The sequence below is a fragment of the Physeter macrocephalus genome, chromosome 8 (genome assembly GCF_002837175.3).
Source record: "Physeter macrocephalus isolate SW-GA chromosome 8, ASM283717v5, whole genome shotgun sequence".
Lineage (NCBI taxonomy): Eukaryota > Metazoa > Chordata > Mammalia > Artiodactyla > Physeteridae > Physeter > Physeter macrocephalus.
In genome coordinates, this window is record NC_041221.1 from 117,697,718 (window position 1) to 117,708,174 (window position 10,457).

A 10,457-nucleotide genomic window follows, 5' to 3' on the forward strand; every position below is an offset into this window, starting at 1 on the left:
ATTTTAAGAATACTGGTTATGAGGAAGAACCAAGGTAAAAGAATTAACCTTAGAAAGGACTGCATTTTTCTATCTACAACTGCATTTTTCTGTCTACATTGAGAGAGGTTAAAATTTAGTATTGGTGAAATGGAAACTAAGAATGATGAGAGATATCATGTTGAATGACCTCATCTTGTCAAAAAAAGAGGAAATACCATCATCAACTGAAAGCTAAAAGGAGAGGAGAATTTGACATCATGGCCGTCGTGGCCATCTTGGCCATGAGGTAGCGCTAGGAAACAAACGGAGATGAATAGAAAGCCTCGCTGCACATGAGAGGGGGTGTGGCCATGATTAGATAGTTCAGATGTTTATTAGAACCTCTCCAACCTTTCACTGACTTTCTCTTATACAGCAGGACAGAGAAAGCTACTTAGAGTCAAAGTAAAGTTCAGTGAAAAGGGAGCTAATGAACAGCTTGGGCAGGCATGGAACTCTGTATAATCAGGAGCTCCAGAGAGGCTTTGTTTGTTTGCTTTATTTGGCACATTTAATTGTATGTTAAGCATAAGGCCAATTATATGAATAACTTACTCTGGCACATAATTAGAGTATATTATAATTTTTGATGTCTGGATAATGTCTAATTTAATTAAGAATAATGAGCAAGTTTACTAATTAGGGCTCTAATTATAATTCTTTTATGAGAATAAGGAGACCTTAGGGTAAAACATACCCTATGCCTTACTCTCAGAAAACACTATTTGAGACTAGCATCTTATGAAAAATTTTTATCAGCGGTCACCCTTAAGTGGCATTGATGGGGGTACAGCAGTTAATCTATATTGATGGGGGTACAGCAGTTAATCTATATAATCTATATAAGGTATAGTCTTTTATAATAATTATAAACTGGATCTCATAAATAAATTACCATATTGTTTTGGCTTATTTGGAGAATTAACCACTGTTTGGTTTCAATCTTGTTATCCAAAAAAGTGTTAATGTATAGATTTGTGTATTTCCACCACAAAAGAGTTTTGACTCCTCTTCTAATTAGCTGTTACATCCTCCAGTGAGCATGCCTTAATTTCCCAAGGTTAGCTAAATGCCTTTCTATTGGGTTCCCGTAACAAACTATGCCAACCTCTCTCTTGGGATGTATCATATGGTATCATAAGCACTCATTCACTTGTCTGCATCTCTCAGATAAAAATTTCCTTAGGGAAAGATAGGTATTTTATTTGTTATATCATCCTCAGAGCCAGGCACAGTACCTGGCAAATACTATATAATAAGTATTTTAAATCAAATTGAACAAAAAAAAATTAGGAAAAATGAAGTACTAAAACAAGTCACAATAGGTTTAATATAAGTTGCTCTTTTCAAGCTAAATAAAGGGGCAAGATGACACACAGGGACAGATTTCAGCACTTATGTTTGCAGGTGCACACCTTGTAGATCTTTCTTGGGTGGCTGCAGGAGATTTTGAATTAAGGATTACACAGATGGCCAATATATCTATGTTCTATTATTATTTAAGCACCTGGAGTTATATTTTTTCTAAGGCACACATTTTTACATAAATATTTGAAATATTTGGGTCACCTTCATTCTAATTGGGAACACTCTACTATCCAGAGTGTGCATAAAACCTCGGTGAACTATCTATCATGCACGTCTCTTTGGATATCTATTTAAATTAGAAAAATTATTCACCAGTTCTATCTTAGAAACTTTCAGATATTTATAGGTAATTTAAAATGATCTTTTTGGATATAAAATACATGTAGTTAGCATTATTCAAAGGTTATAGAAGAATGTACAGGCAGAGGCCCCTTGCTTCCGCCCCGGCCGGGAGGTCCCACGTGGAAGCTGCTGGCTGGCCAAGCTTCCCAGAAACCCCCTGAGAACCAGAGCCCGAGCCCGAGCCAGAGCGCAGGCCTAGGTGAGAGGAGGTGGCAACTTCGAGGCTCAATTAGGCGTCGCTGCCAAGGCCGGGGCCAGTCTCTGATGGTTGATGAGGGAGGACAGGCAGTTCATCATGGGTGGCTTTTTCTCAAGCATATTTTCCAGTCTTTTTGGAACCCGAGAAATGAAGATTTTAATTTTGGGATTAGATGGAGCAGGAAAAACTACAATTTTGTACAGATTACAGGTTGGAGAAGTCTTTACTACTATTCCTACTGTTGGATTTAATGTTGAGACGGTAACATACAAGAACCTAAAATTCCAAGTCTGGGATTTAGGAGGACAGACAAGTATCAGGCCATACTGGAGATGTTATTATTCAAACACAGATTCAGTCATTTATGTAGTAGACAGTTGTGATCGAGAGCAAATTGGCATTTCCAAATCAGACTTAGTTGCCATGTTGGAGGAAGAAGAGCTGAGAAAAGCCATTTTAGTGGTGTTTGCAAATAAGCAGGACATGGAACACGCCATGACTCCCTCGGCAATGGCAAATTCACTTGAGTTACCTGCCTTGAAGGACTGAAAATGGCAAATATTCAAAACTTCAGCAACCAAAGGCACTGGCCTTGATGAGGCAATGGAATGGTTAGTTGAAACATTAAAGAGCAGACAGTAGTAATTCAGTCACTTTTTTTTTTTTTTTTTGATATGCGGGCCTCTCACTGTTGTGGCCTCTCCCGTTGCGGAGCACAGGCTCCGGACGCGCAGGCTCAGCGGCGATGGCTCATGGGCCCAGTCGCTCCACGGCATGTGGGATCTTCTGGGACCCGGGCACGAACCCGTGTCCCCTGCATCGGCAGGCGGACTCTCAACCACTGCGCCACCAGGGAAGCCCATCACTTCTGCTCCTCTGAAACGAAGACCACATCACATATCCCTTTGGAAATAGTTAAAGTGTGCTTCACACTACTAAATGTTAAAACTGTATGATTGTCAGCATATACCAAACTGACTGCAACATTTGTAATAAATATTAAAAATAAGTATTTCGTTGGAAAAAAAGAATGTCCATAATAAAGCCTCCTTCCTCCCTCCATTGCCCAGCTACATAGCTCTGTACCCTCAAAGCAAACACTGATGAAAATTTTATAGATCATTTGTAAAATGGGAAATTAGGTAAAATGGTTTTAAAATAAGTTCTTTTCTTCTCACATATTACTCTTATTGCATACACCTGGTCAAGGCTAGCTCACCTTTTAGATCTCATTTGAAAAGGGACAAACTTAAGAACCTTCCTGACTCTTCATTGTGGTTTAACTTTCTCTTGCTTTTGATCCCATAATATCAGATAATTTATCTTTTATAATATATATCGTACCCACAATTTATTATACAATATCTGTCTTTCCCACTGGACTATAATTTTTATACAAGATAGGAAAAGTATATCATATTAACAGGTATGCTCTTACCCTTAAACAGTGCCTTGCACAAGTTTGATACATAATGAAGTCTTAGTGAATGAGTGTGAAATGAATAAGTGTGGGTTAATCTATGAGTCCAGTCCAAAAAACAGAAACCATACTAGGTCTTTTAAGCAGAGGGAACAAAATTCAGGGAATTGTTTACATGGATGATAGAAGAGCTGGTGAATCAATCAGGGATAATTAGGCAAACCAGAGATTAAAAACATCTAGGAGCATGACTAGCCTAGACAAGAAGGGACAGAAGGAAGAAGTAGTGATGAAACCACAGAATGCGTTTTGGGACTCAGTAGAGCATAGATCCTTCTGTCTCAGTGCAGAAAGAATTCAGTGAGAGGCAGAGTGACAGCTAAGGAATGAGTTCATTAGTATAGGACGCTTGTGAGAGATACAACTGGCAGGCAAGGGAACGCCACCCTGAGAACTTAGTGGGCTACATTTTTACAATCAAAGGAAAAAGACCATCTTCTTCCTCATTTTGAGTAGATATCAAACTTCCATCTCTAGCTCCTCCTCCACAAGGGGTGGGGGAGTTTTCTTTTCCCTACATGGTCGAACTGGGACTGTCATGGTACTATGGAAATGAGCAAAAAGGCAGTAACATATACTAAAATATGGTAAATCATCTCAGGTTTCAGTATAATGCCACCTTTCCCCTATATTCCTGCTCTTAGTACATGCAGAAAAAGCCCCTTCTCAAGGATCATTAGCTTACTGACTTCAATGGGCAGGATGTGGACCATGCTACCACTGTTTTATTGTTTGGGGGTATGTCTCATGCTTCTATCGCATAGTTTTGTTGCTAAGTAAGCCCACTTGGTTTTGTTGTTAAGCAGGCCTACTTTCTTGTGTAATCATTAATTTATGAGGTCTCCCATACTTTGGTCTCTACTTATGATCCCTTAGTGGGATTAACTATTGAATATTTAATCACCTACTTTGTCCCTTTACTCTGTCCCTATCAGTGATACCAGATCTAGAAGTTGGGCTACTCAAAGAGCTAGAACTTTGGCTATCAGCAGTTGGATCTCAGAAGGAGGGGTTTTTGTTCTGCATGAGCTGAGAAGATGCAGCCACAGCCAAAGATATTCCTGCAGAGTCTAAGAGACGAAGAAATACTCTGGTTTCTCTACTGCTCTCACCTTCCCGTTTTCACCATTGCTTAAACCTGTCCAGAAGCCAGTTGGCAAGAGAGACCAGCTGGCAGGAAAATGGTGTTCCCTGTGAGTGGGAGAAAGGGCAGGAGAAGGAACAGGTGAGTAACAAGTACCCAGTACAATTGACCCTATAAACCACCTGGCAGGCTGATTTCTGGGGGAGCCAGCCTGTGACCAGCAGAACACAAAATAATAATTCAGTGTAGATGAATTTTCTGGCATTATATTTTCAAGACAGTAAAGAGCAACATATTTCTTTGACAAAATGAAAGTATTATCCAGGGTTTAAGTCAACGCACACTCATAAGATGCTACTGGGTTGGTATATAGGAAGACGTATATTGAGTAATTAGTAAAGCGAATTATGTCCATAGACAAAAAGAGAATCATGGTGAGAAGAATTAGTTCTGACATGTAGACTATGTAAGGCTGTTAGAAACACAAAGAATAGGATAGCAAAATTATTTTACATACTTTTGTGGGAAACCTTTATAGCTTCTGGGACATAAAAATGTGTGATCATAAACGATCTTGTGTTTTTCTGACAGCAAATTTATGGTCCAAGTAATAGATTTCAACCATCAGAGAAAACATTCCAGACCGTTTCTTTCTTTTTCTTTTTTTTTTCATTGTTTCATTATTGAAGAGCTGACAGGAAAATGAGGAAAACAATTAGTAAGTTACATAAATATAGAAGGTTTTCAATAAATATACTCTATCTCTAGAATAAAGAAAATATTATTAGGTTATGGAGGATGTGGCCCAACTGTTGGTGAAAAAATTATGTGTTTGTGTGTCTGTAATATTGGTGGTGGAAGGAATCCAGGGAAAGAAGCAAAAAACACAGATGATGAGTTATTTCTGTCTCCTGGTGGAATCTCATGAAAAAAGTAATGCAAAAAAGTGAATTATTTGAACTTACACTATCCAGATAATCTAGTGGTATACTTTAAAGTTTCTGGGCACTTGATGCAAGCTCATTAAGTAAATGATTGATTGAATATATGGAATAATACAGGTGGAAAATTTATTAGAGACCATAAAGTAAAATTTCCTCATTATACAGATGAAAAATTGAGACCAAGAAAGGACAGAAATTTTCAAGTTTGCAGATATATGACAGATAATAGAGTTCCTATTTCTTGATTCAAAGACTAGCAGTTAAGAATACTCACTTTGGGGCTTCCCTGGTGGCGCAGCGGTTGCGCGTCCGCCTGCCGATGCTGGGGAACTGGGTTCGCGCCCCGGTCTGGGAGGATCCCACATGCCGCGGAGCAGCTGGGCCCGTGAGCCATGGCCGCTGAGCCTGCGCGTCCGGAGCCTGTCCTCCGCAACGGGAGAGGCCGCAGCAGAGGGAGGCCCGCATACCAAAAAAAAAAAAAAAAAAAAAAAAAAAAAATACTCACTTTGCAGTCGGTCACACTTGGGATTGATTTACAACTTTGTTACTTCTTGTGTGACTATATGCAGTTAAGTTCTTTTGGCCTTAGTGTTCTCATCTGTACAGTTGGTCCTCCACATCCACGATTCTTCATCCACGGATCCAATCAACCAAAGATCCAAAATATTTGAAAAAATTCCAGAAAGTTATAAAAAGCAAAACTTGAATTTGCCACATACCAGCAACTACTTATCATACAGAGCATTTACATTGTATTTACAGCTAATTGCATAGCATTTACATTGTGTTAGGTATTAAAAATAATCTAAAGATGATTTAAAGTATACGGGAGGATATGTATAGGTTATATGCAAATACTATTCCATTTTATATGAGGGACTTGAGTATCTTTGGATTTTGGTATCCACAGATAAATAGTCCCCTGCAGATACTGAGGGATGACTGTAGTGTTAACTTTAGCTACATTTTCCCAAAGGACAGACACATTCACGCTCGCCACACGCACTGGGAGAATTCCTTAGGGATGTGGTCAACAGCACTCCACCCTCTCAGTGAGAATCTGTCCAATGTGTCTCCTCAAGTCTTCCATTTTATAGAACTATCCCGAAGGCTAGAGGGGTCCAACAATATATAATTATACAAAAATATGCTGAAGACTGGTCTAAAAATAGAATACTCTGGGTTGCTCAGGGAAGGGGTAGTAGGAGGGGAGCTTCTAGGTCGAAAAGGAGGAAGGTGATTGCTACTAGGAAAAATTTTATGGAAAAGGGTAGGCAGGCGGATCCTATAACCGTCAAATCTGCTTTTGTAGGGGCTTGTTTTTTCTGCGTGTTTAGTTGAGGAAGTCAGAAGGCGATAAGTACGAGTAATGAGGCTAGTATTGTGTTTGTTAATAGGGTCAGTATTAGGTTTATTGTTCTTTTTCAGCGTGTACCGAAACTAGCTGATTGGAAGTCATTTGTACTAATTAATACTGAAAAGACTAAGAGCCTCATCAATAGATAGATACGTAAAGAAATAGTCATACAACATCTACAAAATGTCAGTATCAAGCAGCAGCTTCGAAGCCGAAGTGGTTGTTGGATATGAAGTGGAATTTTAATTGGCGTAGGAAACAAACAACAAGGAAAGTAGAACCAATAATTACACGTCGTCCGTGGAATACTGTGGCTACGAAGAAAGTTGATCCGTAGACTCCATCTGAGATCGTAAATGGGGCTTTGTAATACTGCGATGCTTGTAGGAGTGTAAAATAAACACCGAGGGCGACTGTAATAAAGAGGGCTTGAAGTATGTGCTTACGATTTCCTTCTGTAAGGCTGTGATGGTCTCAGGTAATGGATACACCAGAGGCCAATAGCACAGAAGTGTTGAGGAGTAGTACTTCTAGGAGGTTTAAGGGGTGAATGCCTGTTGGTGGCCAGCACCCGCCTAATTCAGGGGTAGGAGCGAGGCTTGAGTGGTAGAAGGCTCAAAAAAAGCCGGTAAAAAAATAGACTTCTGACACGATAAATAAGATTATTCCGTATCGAAGTCCCTTTTGGACGGTTGGTGTGTGGTGGCCTTGGAAAGTGCTTTCTCCCATGACGTCTTGTCATCACTGATATTGTTAGAATATTAGTTAGTAGGCCCGGTATTAGTAGAACTATTGAGTTGAAGTGGAATCACATGATTAGGCCTGATGTTATAAGAGCTGAAAGAGCTCCCGTAAGGGGCCAAGGACTAGGATTTACTATGTGGTATGTGTGGGTTTGGTGGGTCATTATGTGTTGTCATGCAGGTATAAGCTTACTAAGAGGATGAATACATAGGCTTGAATTATAGCGACAGCGAATTCGAGGATAGTGAGTAGGGTGAGAATGATAAATGTAATGAGAGCCATGAATGTGCTGGTGCTTATTAGCACTAGGGTTGTCTCTCCAATTAGATGTATTAGTAAGTGGCCTGCTGTAATACTGGCTGTTAGTTGCACAGCCAGTGCTACTGGTTGGATGAATAGGCTGATAGTTTCGCTAATTACTAGCATAGGGATAAGGGGGGTGAGTGTGCCTTGTTGTAAGAAGTGGGCTAGGGATGCTTTTGTTTTATTACGGAAACCCGGAGACCCGTAATGATGGCACTGGCTCATAGGGGGATGGCTATTTCCACATTCATTGAGAGCTGTGTGGTGGGTGAAAATGAGAGAGGCAGTAGTCCGAGGAGATTGGTTGACCCAATAAACAGGATGCGTGATATTAGTATTAATGATCAAGTTTGTCCTTTATGATTATGGATACCTATTATTTGTTTTGATATGAGTTGAATTAGCCATTGTTGAAGGGAAATTATGTGATTATTAATTAGTCTTTTTGATGTTGGAAATAAAATACTTGGGAATATAATGATTAGAATGACTACGGGGAAGCCTATTATTATTGGGGTTACGAAAGGGGCAAATAGATTTTCATTCAAACTGTTTCTCAAGGGGTAGGTTGTTTTTGCACTTTAGTGAGTGTTGATTTTGGGTTGGGGTAGTAGACGTGTTTTGAGATTTTTAGTTGAAATATAAATAATGTTAGAAATATAGATGAAATAATAATAAATAATAGTAATATAGTAATAGTAATATTATTACTAGGACAGGTAAGGATAGTAGAAGCAATGCTGCTGTGGTTAGTACTGATCATACGAATAGTGAGTGGTGTTTGGTACTGGGTTATAGCGGGTGGTTTTATGTTCATGATAGTAGTGACAAAATTAACAGCCCCGAGAATTGAGGATACACCAGCTAAATGTAGAGAAAAAATAGTAAGGTCAGCTGAAGCTCCTGCATCTGCTGAGTTGGGTTGGACCCGGCCTCGCCGCCCTTCCCCGCGCGCGCCGCCGCCTCGCTTTCTTGCGCCCGGACTCGCCCTCGCTCCCCCACTCCCCGCCGGGGTGGCGGATGCTGGGCCCCCGCGGCAGCGGCTGGAGCGGCCGCGGCAGCAAGAGCCCGCCTCTGTGATGAAGTTCAAGCCCTACCAGACGCGGACCTATGACAGCGAGGGCTTCAAGAAGCGGGCTGCGTGCCTGTGCTTCCGGAGCGAGCAGGAGGACGAGGTGCTGTTGGTGAGCCGCAGTGGGTACCCAGACCAATGGATTGTCCCAGGAGAAGGAATGGAGCCCGAGGAGGAGCCTGGCGGTATTGCCGTGAGAGAGGTTTATGAAGAGGCTGGAATCAAAGGAAAATTGGGCAGATTCCTGGGCATATTTGAGAACCAAGACCGAAAGCACAGAACATATGTTTATGTTCTTACTGTCACTGAAATACTAGAAGCCTGGGAAGATTCTGTTAATATAGGAAGAAAGAGAGAGTGGTTCAAAGTAGGAGATGCCATCAAAGTTCTCCAGTGTCATAAGCCCGTACATGCCGAGTATCTGGAAAAACTAAAGCTGGGTTGTTCTCCAGCCAATGGAAATTCCACAGTCCCTTCCCTTCCAGGTAGCAACACCCTGTTTGTAACTGCTGCACAGACCTCTGGGCTGCAGTCTAGTGTAAGACAGAGAGAGCTGGAAGGACCTCTTCCACCATGTGGAATCTCATGGGCAGAGGCTTTATTATCCTTGGCAAACATCTGAATGACACTTGCAAACTGTCTGAATTTGCCATGCAGGATTTTCAAACAATTTGCATAAACTGTCTGAATTTGCCATGCAGGATTTTCAAACAGTTTGCATGTTTTTCAGATGCTTTCAAATCTTCTTTAAAAAAAAAAAAAAGTGCAAAATCTTTTAACAAGCCAAAGTCATGTGGAATTTTTTTTAGATGCCTTAACTGTGCCCCCAGCCCACCCACCTTGTTATTTTGGTTGGCATTTTCACAGCATTTTTTTCTCAGTTTTTTGTCCATTTGATGTCAGTCTGTGGTTTTTGTCAGATCAGCTTATTCGTGGGTATATTTTCCCCTTAAATTGTTTTCTCATTCACAGTATTAACATATTCAACAAATCCTTCTGTTGCGGGAATTTACGACAATCATTCTTGATATTAAAACAGTCCATCAACCCCAAAACTTGTTTCATAGGATCACAATTTTGATTCATAGATTCCAGATTTTGGACTATTTCTATATGGCCCTATTTTCAGGAATTTGTCGACTCATTTGTCTCAATTTTTGTAACTGGTATTGTGTCCCTAACTACCTGATATGGCCAATTCCCCTAAAACTCAATAGTCCTTTAACACAGAGTTTAACTCTATAGAGCTGGTGATTGTTAGGCAGGTACAGTAAGCAAAATGCATGTAGTACATAACATCTTATCATGAAAACTGTATTCATGGAATTTGAGTTAGCATGCTCCATTGCCAATTCCCTTCATCCATAATCTCTCTTTACACAGAATACATGAGAACCATATTTCCCTCAATGTAAATTGCTTTTAAAAACATATTTCCAGTTTTTTAATTTAGTGACATCTCTTCAGTTAAACTTTCTGGTTACCACCTTAAATGCCAGTCAGTGCTGACTGCCTCACAATTGAGTGAGATGGCCTTCTTGTT

General features: G+C 40.3%; 2 protein-coding genes across 2 annotated transcripts; both read left to right on the forward strand.

Moving 5' to 3' along the window:
* The first annotated feature begins 2,013 nt into the window (after positions 1 to 2,013).
* Positions 2,014 to 2,565, forward strand: LOC112064935 (ADP-ribosylation factor-like protein 1). The gene has a single exon (XM_055086369.1). It carries the CDS (start codon positions 2,027 to 2,029, stop codon positions 2,477 to 2,479), a length of 453 nt encoding a protein of 150 aa, XP_054942344.1. The 5' UTR covers positions 2,014 to 2,026; the 3' UTR covers positions 2,480 to 2,565.
* Positions 2,566 to 8,921: 6,356 nt separating this feature from the next.
* LOC102991443 (diphosphoinositol polyphosphate phosphohydrolase 2-like) lies at positions 8,922 to 9,536 on the forward strand. Its single transcript, XM_055086901.1, has one exon. The coding sequence runs from the start codon at positions 8,922 to 8,924 to the stop codon at positions 9,534 to 9,536; it is 615 nt and encodes a 204-aa protein (XP_054942876.1).
* The last annotated feature ends 921 nt before the right edge of the window (positions 9,537 to 10,457 follow it).